The 16,834-nt window shown below is 39.8% G+C and overlaps 1 protein-coding gene across 3 annotated transcripts in view; it reads left to right on the top strand.

The window, feature by feature from the left end:
* Positions 1-16,834, top strand: part of CCDC122 (coiled-coil domain containing 122) — a 45,139-nt gene that overhangs the window by 12,267 nt on the left and 16,038 nt on the right. Inside the window, exons 1-3 of one of the 3 annotated variants that reach the window (XM_075199749.1) lie at positions 4,064-4,142; positions 8,090-8,199; positions 15,711-16,109. In XM_075199749.1, coding sequence (XP_075055850.1) covers positions 8,092-8,199; positions 15,711-16,109 — 507 coding nt within the window. In that variant the 5' untranslated portion in view covers positions 4,064-4,142; positions 8,090-8,091. Of the gene's footprint in view, positions 1-4,063; positions 4,143-8,089; positions 8,200-13,352; positions 13,431-15,710; positions 16,110-16,834 lie in introns of those variants that run through there. The other 2 variants (XM_075199750.1, XM_075199751.1) reach the window with 2 other exon arrangements.

Below are 16,834 nucleotides of genomic sequence, written 5' to 3'. Positions count from 1 at the left end.
ATTGATACTAGCTCATTGGTTATATGTCTTATCCAATTGTTATTTTATTCAATTATACATATTCAATAAATTGTTTATTTTTATATTATGCTTGATGCTTTGCGCTCTCTCTCTTTTTGGCATGTCTATTTGTACTTCTGACAGATTCAGATTCTGTCTTTGAAGAGCTGCAGCACAAGTCATAGCATAAGGGTTAATTGCAGCGCCTTACAATTATATCTAAAACCTGTCATAGCTGAGTTGTGAATTACGAATACATTTGTATACCAAGCCTAGTGTGTGCCTGCATGTACATTTGTGTCATAGAGCCTTGAAGGGTTAAGGGTAACCCTTTCTTTGCTGGTGCCTTGCTAACTGTGTGTAACAAGGAGTGCTCATTGCGTGCCAGTGTGGGACAGGATATTGGAGTACTATTGCCCGTATTCAATAGGTGGTGGCAAGACTGAAGTGGGTGTGGTTGTTTGAGCGCTGTTTGGGGTGATTCAGCAAATCTGTAACCTTAGGGAAAGAGGTGAGTGTGAGATTTGGGCTGGAATCCGGTGTGTTCCCTTACAGTAAACACTTCCAAGTCACCAGTGCGCAAAGTGCGGTTTGTGACTGGTAAAGGCAGTTAGGATAGGTTTTCCTGACAAAATAGAGGTGATATATTGTCTAACTGTGTGAATATATAATATCTAATCAGGGAGTAGCTAGAGGGGCTTATCCCTGACTCTGGTTTTCCATATTAACGTCACTAAGAATTTTAAATTGTGTACATTAAGAGGTGTGAACACAGACAGTAGCGCTGGATACCTTTTAATTTCTCTCTAGATGTGTTTGTTGAGGGTAATGTACCATATTTTTGTTTGTGTTGGCTTATCACTTGTATAGTACATAGTTTCAAATATTGCACTACTATGCACAATTTTATTGGAACTGAAAAAGATTCCTTTTAATGTAATGTAGCAATCATGAAAACTTTTCACAAAATACTACCAGGGCCGGATTTACCACTAGGCAACCTAGGCACCTGCCTAGGGCCTAGCGGCTGTCGGGGGGCACAGCTGGGGGGGGACAGGAGCAATTTAAAAAAAAATAATACTAATTCGGCCCCTCCCCCGACTCGCGCCCCCCCCCCCACGAGTCGCGGGTTGGGGGAGGGGGGGTCGGGTGCCGCGAATCGGGTCCCAGCAGCCTCTTCTCCTCTCAGTGTCTCAGTGATAGAGGAGAAGAGGCTGCCGGGACCCAACGAGCGATCACCTGACTTTTTTTTATTTAAATCTGGACTGACCGAGGAGGAGCAGCGCGCCGGAGAAGAGAGGCAATAGAAAGGTAAGTAAAACAACGGAGGGACAGAGGTGGTGATGGTGAAGGGGCACAGAATTGGTGATGGTGATTGGCACAGAGGTGGTGATGGTGATTTGCACAGAGGTGGTGATGGTGATGGGCACAGAGGTGGTGATGGTGAAGGGGCACAGAGGTGGTGATGGGTACAGAGGTGGTGATGGGCACAGAGGTGGTGAAGGTGAAGAGGCACAGAGGTCGTGATGGTGATTGGCACAGAAGTGGTGATGGTGAAGGGCACAGAGGTGGTGATGGGCACAGAGGTGGTGATGGTGATTGGCACAGACGTGGTGATGGTGATTGGCACAGAGGTGGTGATGGGCACAGAGGTGGTGATGGTGATTGGCACAGAGGTGGTGATGGGCACAGAGGAGGTGATGGTGAAGGGCACAGAGATGGTGATTGGCACAGAAGTGGTGATGGTGAAGGGCACAGAGGTGATGATGGTGTTTGGCACAGAGGTGGTGATTGTGAAAGGGCACAGAGATGGTGATTGGCACAGAAGTGATGATGGTGAAGGGCACAGAGGTGGTGATGGTGATTGGCACAGAGGTGGTGATGGTGAAAGGGCACAGAGATGGTGATTGGCACAGAAGTGGTGATGGTGATTGGCACAGAGGTGGTGATGGTGATTGGCACAGAGGTGATGGTGAAGGGCACATGTGATATTGTGAAGGGGCAAAAGTGACAATGAAGGGGCACAGTGTGATGATAGAGGGACAAAAGTGACAAGAGCACATACTTGGATTTATGCATATTATTTTTGCAAACAACTTAAGTAAGTATTTCTGCCCTGACTTCAATATTTATTAAGTTGTTTTGACCCAACTACTTAAATAAACGGGACTGCTTGGTAATTATTTAGGGGTGCCTTTTTCTGCAGCAGGGTGGCCTTGCTCTTTTCACATGTTAGGTACGCCCCCAAAGATGCAAGCCAGGCCCTCACCTTCTTTGGCGGCACATGCTTTCATATCTACTTAACTATAGGGGTATATGGTAGGCATGCGGCGGCACATGCTTTCACTTCTACGTAACTATAGGGGTATATGGTAGGCTGCAAAAATATAGTGCTATGGATTGTTTCAGGGAGGGGGCCCAAAAACAGTATCCTGCCTAGGGCCCTATGAGGTCTAAATCCGGCTCTGAATACAACCACTCATAAAAAAATGCAGTTTACATTGCTGCATTTAATTCCAGAAATAAATTATTACAGGGGGAAAAACAGTATAATTTAGTACACTTCCTGTCATTTGCAGATTATGGTGCTCATTTACAGTTCAACACTGTTGGGCATACTTAGAAAAGTCGGACACAATAAAACACATACTTAATTGTATATATTGTGTCAGAAGCAGCTCAAGGTGTGTCCAGCTTGAAAACAGTAGCATTTGCACCACATATATGTCAGGCACACACATGTGTATACTTACACCCCATAGATTGTAGAGGTGTGGCATAATAGTGTCTGTTGTAAGAGCTAAAGTTGCATTAGTCTATTTGCACACAACATAATAATGTAATGAAGGGTCATAGACACATGAGAGAATATTGCATTTCCAATATAAAATATGATGAAATACAAACACCTCCACATCTGTTTATTCCTTTAACAATTTAAGAGAAGTGTGTCCCTTAGACTAAACGCAGTTAAAATCATGCAGGTGAGTTACTTGCCAAAGAACCTATGATATGTGGATTCCTGGAATTTCAGCCAATAGGAGCAGGAAGGGGATGGGACTTATACACAGTTATAAGTCTGCGCTCAGAGGTTACAGTCCTTCCTGCTTCCGGATTCCTCCCGCCCTCCCTGCAATTCTGAGATATCTGGTTTGGTTATTGGTTAGAGTAGGAGAGCAGTGCAGTCTGTAACTGTGCATATGGTGCTTGGGTGATCTTGTCATAGGTCACTACCCCTCTGTGGTTATGGTGTCATACCATGGTTGGTCCGTTTGTTAGGAGGACCTTTGGGCCAGTTTGTATGGTTTATACTGGCGGAGTTAATTAGGGGGCATAGTCTTGCCGTTGGACTTGATCTTAGCACCGGCCAATAGATAAGGTATGATCCTGGGTTGGTGGTACTATGGTCTGACCTTTCCACCTTATTGGTTTTGCGTTCCTGACTGCCCTGCTCTCGTCCGCCTTACAGTCCTATTAGTTTAAATATAAATAAATACCGTCATTCATTCCAACTTTAATTTGGTGTCCGTGTCTTTATTTGGTTTGGTAAAAGGTAATGTCACAATGGTGTTATTTGGGGAAAACTTCCCTGCTATGCATTTTATGAGAATCTTGTTTCTTGCAGTAGCCCAAATGCAAATTTAAATGATGTAATGCGAATAGATAGCTACAACTTCATATAATATAGCGGCCACGCTAATTAATTAAAAGTTTTGTCCACATTGGAAAGTTGGACGGCATGCATATACGAGTAACTTGTATTTAGTTTTCATCATTTTTAAATATGACTGTAATATACAGATTTTCATTGAAACCTCCCCTCTGTCTATCACCCTCTCTGTCTCTCTCATCCAGCGGTGGTCAAATTTCTGACTGAGTGTCGGGCAAATGGAAATATCGGCATTTACCCTGCATTTTCGTGTCGGCAGGATAAGTGTCAATATGTCTTCCGTCAGGATTTCCTACCCAGCCCCTCTCATCAGCAGACTAGCCAATAATATAGATTGTGTCAGATGGTAACTGTATATTGTTTACACATTGTCATTTGCTGTTATCAATAAAGTTACAACATGTAAACACTCACTTGTCTCTTCCTGAGTATGGAGAGAGGAGAACTGGAAGGAGCTGAAGTATAGATTGAGGTAGTCTGATCTGTAGAACATGTAGATATGGTTACCAAGTTGGTGCTGAAGGTTACATGCAGATTTTGGTTAAGGATCATTATGAAATATTTGAGGTGGAGTATATTGGAGAGAGGAAGTTAATACAGGATAGTTCAAGGTTATAAATTATGTACACTGGAAGAGAAAGAAAATATGGGAAGTGACCAAGAACCAATATTACCATTCCAGCATATATGGAGCATACTGTATAATGATAATATGTTCCCTTACTATAGAGATTATATAGTAAATTATTTGTTAATTATATGGATGCCAGTTGACTCTGCCGACCTGTTATTTTGGTTATCACTGTGTTACCACCATCCCTGTGTCACCTTGTCCCGGCTCTGTCATCATCATCATCATTTATTTATATAGCGCCAGCAAATTCCGTAGCACTTTACAATTGGGAACAAACATTAATAAAACAATACTGGGTAATACATACAGACAGAGAGGTAAGAGAACCCTGCTCGCAAGCTTACAATCTGTCCCCTATTCATGTGGTCAGTCACACATGGGTGGTGTAGAGGTCAGTCCTCTACATCACCCATGCTGGTCTCACAGAAGCAGCCCTAGTATATCTCTCTCCCTCCTCTTCCTCTGCCTGTCTCTATCTGCTCCTTAAATCCACCTGTGTCTCTCTGCACACACAGTCCTGGTTGTGGGCAATGGCATAGTCCTGGTGGTGTATTTACTAAACTGCGGGTTCGAAAAAGTGGAGATGGTGCCTATAGCAACCAATCAGATTCTAGTTATCATTTATTTAGTACATTCTACAAAATGTTGCTATAGACAACATCTCCACTTTTTCAAACCCGCAGTTTAGTAACTATACCCCCTGGTGTGGTTTTGGTTCAGTAGAACATGCACCACACTCTCAAGATAACCAAATCCTTCCTGGAGTAGCAAGTGGGTGGAGCCAAGCGCCCTCCGTATATTTAAAACAGTACAGAGAATAATATCTACTTCTGTTACATAATTTTCAATCTCATTAGGCAATAACATTTCAAATCAGAACTGGATGTAATAATACTGTATGTACACAAATATGTAGATAAATTATTCAATGATATTGTGCAAATAAAGGTTACAAAATATTACTGATTTTTTTTCACATATTGGGGGGTATTCAATTGTTAGCGTTAACGAAAAAAACGAGCGCTCAAAAAATCTTAGCGTTAATACGGTAAATACTCGCGGAATTTCAGCTCGCCGCTCCCTGAAATTCCGCGAGTAAACTACCGTATTAACGCTTTTCGCGCGCAATATTACCGTATAAACGGTAATATTTTTTGAGCGCTCGTTTTTTTTCGTTAACGCTAACAATTGAATACCCCCCATTAAGTAGTAAAATGTGAACTTTAAAGAAGTATGGATTTCTGTGTTGAATTAAATTAATTTTTGCAATATATAATATATTAATACCAGCTTTCTTTTAAGACAACATGCCAGTGAGTCTACTATCTGTTACAGATAAATGAATTTATCAATTAAATATTTGTATGGACTCTGTGGTCAAGGGAGATTTTTACTCTTATAATGAAACATAAGGTATTTGCAGTTAATATGTTAAAAATCTTACCATTGTCTTTAGTAATGGACATCATACAGTGCTTTTAAGAAGAAAAATCCCACCAGCAAGAATAAATATATGTTAATCAACTAAAGTGCTGTCGGCTGAGAAAGATCATTTTAGCCCAAAAAAATGCTCTTATTTGCATATAGTTAAAATGCTACTTTGATCTGTTCTAGATGTTTTCTGTAATGCTTGCCTTACTTCTTTTACTGGATTTCAGTGCATATATTAAAATAACAGTGCATGAATTAAAAAAGTTTTTTATATCATGAAATAAAGCATAATATTTAGGATATATATGCATCTAACATATATATTGTATTCATTTAGGTTTTGCTTATCAACTCTGCTTATTTTGCATCCCTGATTTTCTGGAGAACTAACCAGCATAGCTGCACTATCCGCAGACAATGAGGAGTTCCAAAACAGTGCCATAACTAGACATTTTAGTGGCCTGGGCGAGACAGGGCACCGTCGCCCCCCCATCTAAGTGGGAGTGACATTTGACAAGTGGGTGTGGCCAACCTAATGTGGGGGTGTGGCTAGCACTTTACTGAAAGAATCCTTTTACACATATTTGCAAATGCATATATATATATATATATATATATATATATATATTACACTGATATATATTACATTGCACTGATAATGCTGCCCAATTTGGCTATACATTGATTATGAGTGCAATTTCAGAGCAAGGGGCAATCACAGATTTAAAAGTGTTACTATTTTACTATGGAAGATTTTATCCCTGCTTTTGAAAGGGTTTTCTCCCCCTAAATCTAAAAATAACAAATAGTTTGGCTTGATTTATTCAGTCCCATGGATGGCTTTAGGGGGTGGGAATATAAATTAGTGTTGAAGCAGAGCAAAGAGTCAGGCTTACAAATGTAAATTTAATTTGCAATACTGATGGCAGGAGTTTGAGAAGACACAAGCTGCTCAGTAGTACGCATGACGTTGGTAGTACATACATATTATTTAACTTTAGGTGGTGATCCCCTTTAATATCTGACCAAATCAGAGCACTACACTAGTGTTGCTGTCTTATAAATACATATATTTTTAAAATAAATCTCTAGTTGTGAAACTAGTAGCAGCATCTACAGGTAAAGGGCATTACAATCTGAAACCCATTGGCATAATACTTTTGTGTATAGTAGGAAAAACGTAATAGCTGAAAACATTTTTAGTAAGGTTTTTTAGAAAATATCACAAACTGATAAAAATGTAATTTCTAACCTTAGTTGTTTTATCGAGAGAGAGAGAGAGACTTCATCTCTTACCTTCCGCCCTTAACTTCCACTCAGCATTTGGAACGCAAGTTTGCATTCCAAATGCCGAACTTCCTGTCAGTGGAACTCACATGCGTTCCACTGTGGAAGTTAAGGGCTGAAGGCAGGTAGCAGGCGGCTGCTACGCCCCCTTGGACTTGCGCCCTGGTCGACGGCACCGCCCGCACATGCCTAGTTACGGCTCTGTTCCAAAACAAAGGTTTTATTTAAATGACTGAGGATAGATGGAAGGGTTTGATGATAACAATGCATTTTTATACTGGAATTGTGATTTACACCATAATGACCAGTGGTCTAAAAGTCAGAACCAATATTCTTGTGAATGCAGTCTATACGTTCTCTAGGAAGAAAGGTTGCCACCATTGTGTGTAAATTATAGGTGCACTTTAATGATTAAGACACAATGGGGCATATTCAATTGTCGGCGGAAACACCAAAAATCTCGTGGCGTGTGCACTATTACCGTTATTACGGTAATAGTGCATGTAAAAAAACGTTATTATGGTAGTTTTCTCACTGGATTTCAGCTCGCAGCTCCCTGAGCCGCGAGCTGAAATCCAGCTAACTATTACCGTAATAACGGTAATAGTTTTAACACGGCGGGATATTCAAATACTTGAATATGCCCCAATGATTAAGACACAAATTCTCACACTTATTTCTTATTATCCACATTACTATTATTATCGTTGCTTTGTAAGGTGCCATTGTGCCAACCAGTGGGGAAAGCAGGACAAACATAAAACAATGACATATAAGGAAGACAAAATAAATGCACATGTGAAAAGAACGGGTAGGCAGGGCCCTGCTCCTGAGAGTTCACAGTCTACACTAAAACAGCGGATAGTGAGGACTATATTTATAGTTACCTTTAGAGCAAATTATGTTCTATAATTGGGCGCCAAATTATTCAACGGCAGCAAGTTGCTTAGTAAGCTGTGAAGAGCCAATACATATGAGTACATAATAAAGGCAGCAAATCTAATCACACCATGTCACAAGCCATAAAATCATATTTAATTTCTTTTCTATTTTGTATGCGTTGCAAGAAATGGACACCACATCTTCTCTAAATGAGGTGGTAACGCAGGTGACGCGGCAACAGCAAAGCCAAGCCTCTGGAATACAGAGAAACAGAAAAGTGCTCAGCCAGTTCCAAGTGAGTTATCACAGTCATGTTGTTTGATTCTGCTATAGTTGTGTTTAGTGTGTAAATACAGTGTGCAGGGTTTGCGGTCCACATTTTAATGTCTTGATGTTGGTGTATGGCAATGGTTCTCCACTGTCATATTTATTTATTTTACTCTACTCTTATTTTAGTGGTGCAGTCACTGCAGGAAATAATGTTGTTATTGAGAACAGTCGCTGTCATGTTAGTGGAAGTTTTAGGGGAGTGGTGGTTCCAGATACAAAGCAGTACACACCAGAGTGCATGACAGAACCTGAAAATCTGCACTGTTAGCAAACATTGAGGGCAAGGTTGAAAGACTGTTTTAGTGATATGGGGAATTATTTTTAACAAGAATGTTAAGTCTGAACTCTTGTCAGACCATGATTATTTTGTTATTTTTTTTAAGTTGCTTCCCTTTTAAACAAATTATTTGGTTGTTATGACAGCCACAAACCTTCAACAATTTGGTCTCTTATCTTTTACGTCAACATTTATTTACAGGACTCACAGGCCTATTTATTAATAGTCAGCGACAGGACTGTTTTTCTATCGCAGCATTATAAAACCTCCTATGGCAGGCCTGGCCAACCTGTGGCTCTCCAGGTGTTGTGAAACTACAAGCCCCAGCATGCTTTGCTGGTAGATAGACAGCCAGTAGCTGACAGAGCATGCTGGGATTTGTAGTTTCACAACACCTGGAGAGCCACTTTTATATTGCTTTAATTTATCAATAAAATCTCACAAAAGCTGCCCAGCTGGAATCCCACTATGGACAAGGTGGTGTTACAAATGATTCTTATTTTCCTACCCAAAGTATTTCTACTTCTCAAATAAATGAGGAGAACATACTTCCATCACTCATACCACAACAAACTAATGACAAGGAGGAAAGACTGCCAGGGCAATTTCGGTTTGCTCCTCATTTCAGAAAAAATGGATCAATTTTTTTTTCTGCGTGTAGGAAACGCTCCATCCAAATATACTTTTGCAAGATGGATCAGAGAGGTCATTGCACAGGCTTAAAAGAGTAACTGACATGAGGTTCCGGGAATCCTAAGAGCACATTCTACATGGGCAGTGGCAAACACTTTGGTACGCAGGGCTCAGGCCTATGTGCAAACAGTTACACCATGTTTAGTGGAATGAATGCCACAAGAGATTTATAATATATTTTTAAAATCCGTTCCTGTTCTTAGAAAAAATGTTGTAAAACAGATAAACAGACCAGCCATCTCTTTTAGTTACGGTATGCCACAGAGAAAGTGGGTTTGAGCAAGGAAGAAAATAAAGGGATGTTTTTAGAAATTGTCAGTTTTTGGGGATTAGTCTGATAAATAGGTTATATCTTTTAGCCTTTCCCAGGCACCAAATTACAATAAAGAGTATCTGAGTGTGGTCCTTCTGTTTCTATGTTGTTTTTTAAAGCAGCTATTTCAATTTATTTTTCTGTATGTCAATTTGTTATTAAGACATTCTGAGACTGATTCATCAAGACATGCATACTGAGTGCAACTTGCTTTTGGTTTTAAACGGACGTATTTTGGCTTTGCGCACTCCCAAATTCATCAAGGCACTGATCTCAAGATATGTGCGCTGCTGAATTCAGGTCTATGTCTACTGTGTTCTACTACACAAGACACTGCATGATATGTCCAATATCTATGTGAAGTATAAATTTGCCAAAGAACACAGAAAAAGTAAACAAATAATTAATGCCACCTGTTAATAATAAATGCATCAATGATCAAACGGTAAAAAAAAAAAAAGTTTAGATTTTTTTTTTTACTCTGAAAACGAGTAACTTTGAGATGCTCAGAGCTTGACTCAGATGTGGCTGCATTTGCTTGAGTTTGGTACACCCCTACTTTATGTTAACTATGGCAAAATAGCCGCTTCCCCACCATGTTCACTCCCCGAAATCGTAGGCTGAAGTAAGTGTCCTTTGCATTTGAAGACGTGGTGGACAGGGCTGCATTAATGGACGTATCTCCCAGTTCTGGGCATGTGCTGAGTGATTTTTAGTACGATATGCTCAAAATCAGCAGATACTTGCCTTGATGAATTAAGTCTCTGTCTTTGTGTTCATAAAGAATTCATGTGTCAGATAGGCTTGGTTTTTATAACGCTACAATTATGGGATGGCGTTCACCAAGACAAGGAGGAAGAATCCCTGGATAGTGGGATGTTGTTAATTCTGGTTGGAGTGAGTGCAAGTCAGTCATTTGTTGGCTGGTACCTGCAAGTGTCAAGTGTTTTTCAGCATGTGTGGAACTACTGCACCCTGCAATACCGGGTATGTAACTGTGTCTTTACTGATAATGGACTTATGTAGGAAATGTGCAGGTGGAGTAAAGAGGCGAATTTAAGAGCATTAACATCTGCTGAAGCAATATGCTGAAAGTGTTTGGAGAAGCTGTGCGTGGAACCGTTAAAATATCTGCTGGAGGAGTTGGCGTTTGTATATTGTTCTGGGCATGTGCTGAGTGATTTTTAGTACGATATGCTCAAAATCAGCAGATACTTGGCTTGATGAATTAAGTCTCTGTCTTTGTGTTCATAAAGAATTCATGTGTCAGATAGGCTTGGTTTTTATAACGCTACAATTATTCATGGTATTGATTGTTTTGTAGTATCTGATTAAATTAGGTTGTGATTGCAAGAGTTTCAGTAAATCTTAGTGGTGGCAGTACTTGGAGGTTAATAGTGAGTGTGAGACATATTGTTTTGTTATCGTAGTAATTTTTTGGATAGACTAGGTGGTTTTGTGTTCATTAATCTTTTCATACCCACATGTTATGCATGCCCAGGTCTGTGCCCAGGTCTATGCCCAGATCTTTTTTTATTTGCAAGGACAACTCTGTCATTAGGAAAGAAATGCCTACACATAGAATAAAGATGATCACTTCGTACCATTAACTAGCGATTAGCATTGACCTGGTCTTCTAAGTGAACGATTGACTGCACCCAAGTTATACAAGGAATATGCATCTCATGATATTATGGAACCACTAGAACCTGTCATTTGTTGGAAAGAAGCACCCAGCATGCAGAGTTCATTAGGTTTGCGCCACATGTGCACAGGTCCATTTGTTGAGAACATTTTGAAGTCATCTGAGCATATCAGCTTCTTCCACTGCTCAGTTGTCCATTGCCTGTGTTATTTGCAAAACTGACATCATAAACGTGTATTATTAGGTGTGATGAGCGGTTTATCCACTGCAACTCAACCATAATATCCTTGATTGTGGAGGGTTTTTTCAGATCATTTCAATGAAACCAAATACTCTTCTCCACAGATTGCAATTTGCAGTCAATTGATCTGCAGGTGAAATTCATGCACAAATGTTACGATTCTGGAAAACACGTTTCCACCTATTGCTGCCCTTTCTGATATTATTCTCTTGGATTTCCATGCTATTATTATCTTAGATACTGTTGCTCATGAAAACCTTGAAAAGTTGAGCCTTCTTGGTCACTGAACTGCTCCCATACACAGCCCAACAATCATCCCTCATTCATAGTCACCAAGGTCTCCTCTTTCAGGTATGCTAGCCTTAACCGAAGATAAACAGGGCAGACCAGCAATTTTATACATGAATCTGACCATACCGCAGTGTTATTTGCTTAATAAATGTATGAGCCATACATTTTAATATGCTTGGTGCCCCTTATTTACCCAGGTATTACCCCTTGTTTTGTTCACTACCTGTAATGTAGCAACAAACTACACTTACAGACAGAAGGTAACCAAGAGGGCTGCTCAAGGAGACGAGGCGGTCCTTGCATACAATTAGACCTGATGATGCAGATAGCCGTGTTATCACAAGAAAAGGTGTAGAGTGTAGAATTGAGTGAAAAAGCACCAGTGCTGGAGATAGGGAGGTCAGGTAGACTCTAGTTTCCTGTCTCTAGCTGCAGGTCGCCATATTGTAGCCAGCACCAGGGAGGAACGAGGGTTGTCCCTGGTCTCCAGCAGAAGGGGGTCTTTGTAGCGGGTACTGCAAGATGCAATTTGGTGACCCCATTAGAGGGGTAGAGGCCACAATTAAGTAGTAGCCTCTGAGAGGCGTAATGTCCCTGATCTCAGACAGAAGGGGAATGCTTAGCGGGTACTGCAAGATGCATTATTGTGACCCCATTGAAGGGGTAAAGGCCCCAATCAAGTAGTAGCCCCTGAGAGCGGTAATAATCAAGGTGGGGATTCTCAGGCAGGAGAATCCCCACCTTGCACCTGAACTTGAGGGGGGGAGTCCCCACAACTAAAGCCCACCATACAGTGAGGGGGGTCCCTGCATATGCAGCCAGGCTAGCAGCAGGAGCTGAATTGGGGAGGGGTCATCCTGTATGAGAGCCCCCTTGGAAACGGTTCCCATGCCTTGAGGTTGGGTCGCTGCAAATAGGAAGCGTGGCTGCTCTTAAAGGAATGATTCCCCACAGTGCTGAATAGAAATTGCCTTGTGATTGTAAAACTGTGACATCAGGAAAGGCAGAGTCCCTGGTTATTGGGTCATTATAAGAGGTCTGTCTGAGTAATAAATTACTGTCAATTTAATTGAATAGCAAGCAGTGTAGTTCCCAAGTAATCCAGGGTTCCTGGATATTGGGATTTTATTTGTGAATGTAACAGTGTGGCCAATACGTCTGTGAGTCCCTGCAATGGGATGGCGTTCACCAAGACAAGGAGGAAGAATCCCTGGATAGTGGGATGTTGTTAATTCTGGTTGGAGTGAGTGCAAGTCAGTCATTTGTTGGCTGGTACCTGCAAGTGTCAAGTGTTTTTCAGCATGTGTGGAACTACTGCACCCTGCAATACCGGGTATGTAACTGTGTCTTTACTGATAATGGACTTATGTAGGAAATGTGCAGGTGGAGTAAAGAGGCGAATTTAAGAGCATTAACATCTGCTGAAGCAATATGCTGAAAGTGTTTGGAGAAGCTGTGCGTGGAACCGTTAAAATATCTGCTGGAGGAGTTGGCGTTTGTATATTGTGATTTATTGCAAGTGTTAAGTTTATGTGCAGGAGGAGAAGTGTAAGTACAATGTTTGTTTGTTTATCATGAGATGCATGGTTCCCAACATGTCTTGATTTTGCCCTGCACTAACCCTAGTGTGTTAAACAGGGGGTCCTCTGGTTGCAGATGCCACACCCACACTGTACCCAGAGCAGAAGAAGAGGGCAACATCGAGTGGGGTACCAAACTGCACAATGGCACCCCAAGTAAGCAGTTGCACAGCACCAGTAAGGTTTTACACTGCAGTTGACTTGGGCCTCCACAAAGGAAGTCTTGATGGACAAAGCTTTGAGCAGTAGGGTATTCTTCCAGGCCTGCCCCCTCCCTCAGATGTCATGCTGCAGATTAATTCTGCAACATAATGTGATTTCAATGTTCCAGCACTGTTACTATTGGAGCTAGGACAAAATAACATATTAGATGTGACTCTGATTGAAAGAACTGCTACACAGGCCTTTGCATATCATGTTCTACAGCATGGAGACCCAATTTATTTATGTAAGGTAGGAGTGGCCTCTTTATACAGGTGCAGAGGTGGGTGGGAGATTTTTTAAAATTAATTTTTAAAGAAATGTAAAAATATATCATGACCATTGACCATTGTGTCTTCTCTCTCATTTGCATAATAGGTCACAAGCATTATAAAGGGGCAATTGTCAAAGGAAACTAAGAAGAAAAGGGCTAGCAAAATATACAGATAGTTTCTGAAGAATTATTTATATTAATGACAAGAATGTATCACTCTTGTAATAGACAACTAACTGTGACATTTTATTTTACTTTAGCTTGTACTACTCTACAGTTCTGTACATCTTAATATTTAAGCAGATCAGAAGTTTGTCAGTACAATCTGTACAAATTTGAGTTTGAATCATGCTGTAATAAAATGAGCTTAGTTGAAATGTTAATTCCATAAAACATATGGTGAAAGTCTTTTTTGTATGAAGATTAAGCTGTCTTTTGAAGAAGAAAAAATCCAGATGGATAGTTAAAGCCTCAATCTGTGCTGCTTAATTTTTAATTATTGTTATTCATGCATCACCGGAGAGTACCTGGGAAGTGATTTGTGATCTCTCAATTTACATGCCCTAATTTCTGTAATTTTACCACTTACATGACATGCTTATCCAGTGGATCTGTTAAAATCTTAAATATGTATATATTTTCTATTAAACTCTATGAACCCTTTGTGGCATTCAGAAATGCTGTTTTTGCTGCATGTAAAAATGTAATGCAGAACTTCCACATTTTAAATGAGAAAATAGTATTCTTAAAAGAGTTTGACAGTTTGATAACTGTCTGATTTATGCCTTCTTGCACCAACTTGACCTTGTTTTCTAATTTGTATTTTTACCCATACCAATTTATTTATAGTATGTTCCTTTTTTTTCAGAATAGTTGCTGATTCTATTTCTGATATCAATTGAAAATATAAATATTACACGTAGGGATGAGCAAAATCTAGTTAATAATAGAGTTTTGCAGCAGAACAGGATATTGGGACAATCCTCCAGTTCTGCTTACTCCTTACCAGCCTGCTAAATGTCATTCTGCACTGTATCTATAAATTTACATTAAATGCAATTTACTCTCTAAATAGAGCTGGAACAATGATGATCAATTAATTCTGCACTGTGGTGTGGTTGGGATAGGAGTGAAAAGTCTTAAGGCTAAATTCCACTAGCAAAACATCCATTTATGGCCAAATGGGAAATGAGGCAAATATTTTAAAAATGTTGCTAATTTCTAATTGCACGTATGGGTTTAGAGCAAAATGTGACTTTCCATTTGCTGGTTCTAGAGGTGGCTTTATCTCTAAATATGGTAGCTTCAATGAAAGCATGTATATTCACAGCAGGCGTTCACTTTTGTGGGGCAAAAATGTATTTCAACATTTTTAAAGGGTGTAGGAGCTGGAGGTCAAGATCACTGGCTGGATAGTAAGATTATAAATCTCCTTTACAAACCATACAATTACGAACCAGCACTGTTTCTTTATTTGTGCAAGAGCATCTACTTGTCTGCCAAATGCCCACTTTATGATTCTTAAATTTCCCTGGAAAATCATTCTGCTTATAGTTTTGTTGGTTTGCTGATCTACCAGAAAAGGTACATTGTGGGAACAGTGAAAATGTCACTTCAAAATCCCTTCAAAAACTACCACCATCCCTAAATCCTGACAAACAAAAACTCATTTCGTATGCAGATGCAAAAGTCCACACTCAGCAAGAAACCCCCTGATTTGTCCAACTACAACCTTTTGTATCCCTGAAGTTGCAGCCAGCTTGGCCTGAAAATCCATCAACCTTTTGTAGCTTAAAGTGCTTTAACACATTTATTTCTTATGCCTTGTTGGAATGTTGAACTGTGCTTTCATTTCTGTTTTATTGCCAATTGTTTCCTATGTGACTTAACAATTAGAGGTTAAAATAAAATGATCAGAGCTCAGAGTACATAATACCTAATGATCTCTGGTTTCTCTTTAGACAGAACTTTCTGAGCTTGAAGCAGAGCTGAAGTCTCTTCTATTGGAAACAAAAGAAATTGACCAAAAGATTTCCCAAGAAGAAGGCGCAATAGAACATATAATACTTCAATCTGGAATGCAGGAGACCCAAATCCACTCAATTCATGCAGAAAACATCAAGCGGAAACTAGAGTTGGAAACTCAGAAAGAAGATTTTGTGTCTATTTTATCAAGAAATAATGAATACAGAAAAAGAATTGCAGATAGCAGCTATCGTTTTTCAGTAGCAGAAAATAAATTACCATTCAAGATTGAGCTTATTAAAAAAAGAGACACAGTGAGTCTTCTAAAGAGGCAGAAGGAGGAAATGATCCTTGACTTGCATAATCCAGGGAGTGCGGCAGTAAAACAAGTGCAGGTTGGTAATCAAATTAATTGGGCCATAACATCTAACTCCTGTAAGGTATTGTTTATTTAACACCCTTTGCTGCAACTAACTTGTTGGTCAGCCACTCTTACAGCTGAAGCCAGAAACCTCTTCTCTTATACATACGAGACACTAGCACCTACATGCAAATGATTCACAGACTCTACAAGACATAGACATCTACAGTAGATTTGTTTTACATAATAAAAAGATAGAATTGCTTTATATATTTTAAAGAGGATTGTGAAAGGTGAAATAATTTAATGATAATTTAGCCTGACCTATTTTTAAGGTTATGCTTTCCTTTTAATTAGAGATGGTCACTGACCCCCGTGTTTTGGTTTTGGTTTTGGATCTAGATTACCTTCAGGTTTTGTTTTTGGCAAAACCGCCCTTGCGTGTTTTGGTTTTGTTTGGCAATTTTGTTTAAAAATCAATTTTTTGGGCCTAAATTAACCTAATTTAGTGCTCCACCTGTTTCTTGGATAAGTAAGTTAATTCTAAAGCTAATAAATTAGGAAAAAAACAGTTTATTCCCTGGTAGGCCGTCCTTAATTCTGCACGCAAACCTGATTGTCTTCCTCTCCATCTTAGCCTATTGGCAATGCAGCCATCGTCTTTGGGTGTATATTACACCCTACACTTATAGTTAAATATATAAAGAAATGGACAAAGGCAGTTTGGTTTCTGTCTACATCAGCCCCCCCTCCACTTGT

Source organism: Mixophyes fleayi, chromosome 2 (genome assembly GCF_038048845.1).
Source record: "Mixophyes fleayi isolate aMixFle1 chromosome 2, aMixFle1.hap1, whole genome shotgun sequence".
NCBI classification, from domain to species: domain Eukaryota; kingdom Metazoa; phylum Chordata; class Amphibia; order Anura; family Limnodynastidae; genus Mixophyes; species Mixophyes fleayi.
The sequence above is the reverse complement of the archived record's forward strand: the minus strand, read 5'-3'. Positions and strand labels throughout refer to the sequence as shown.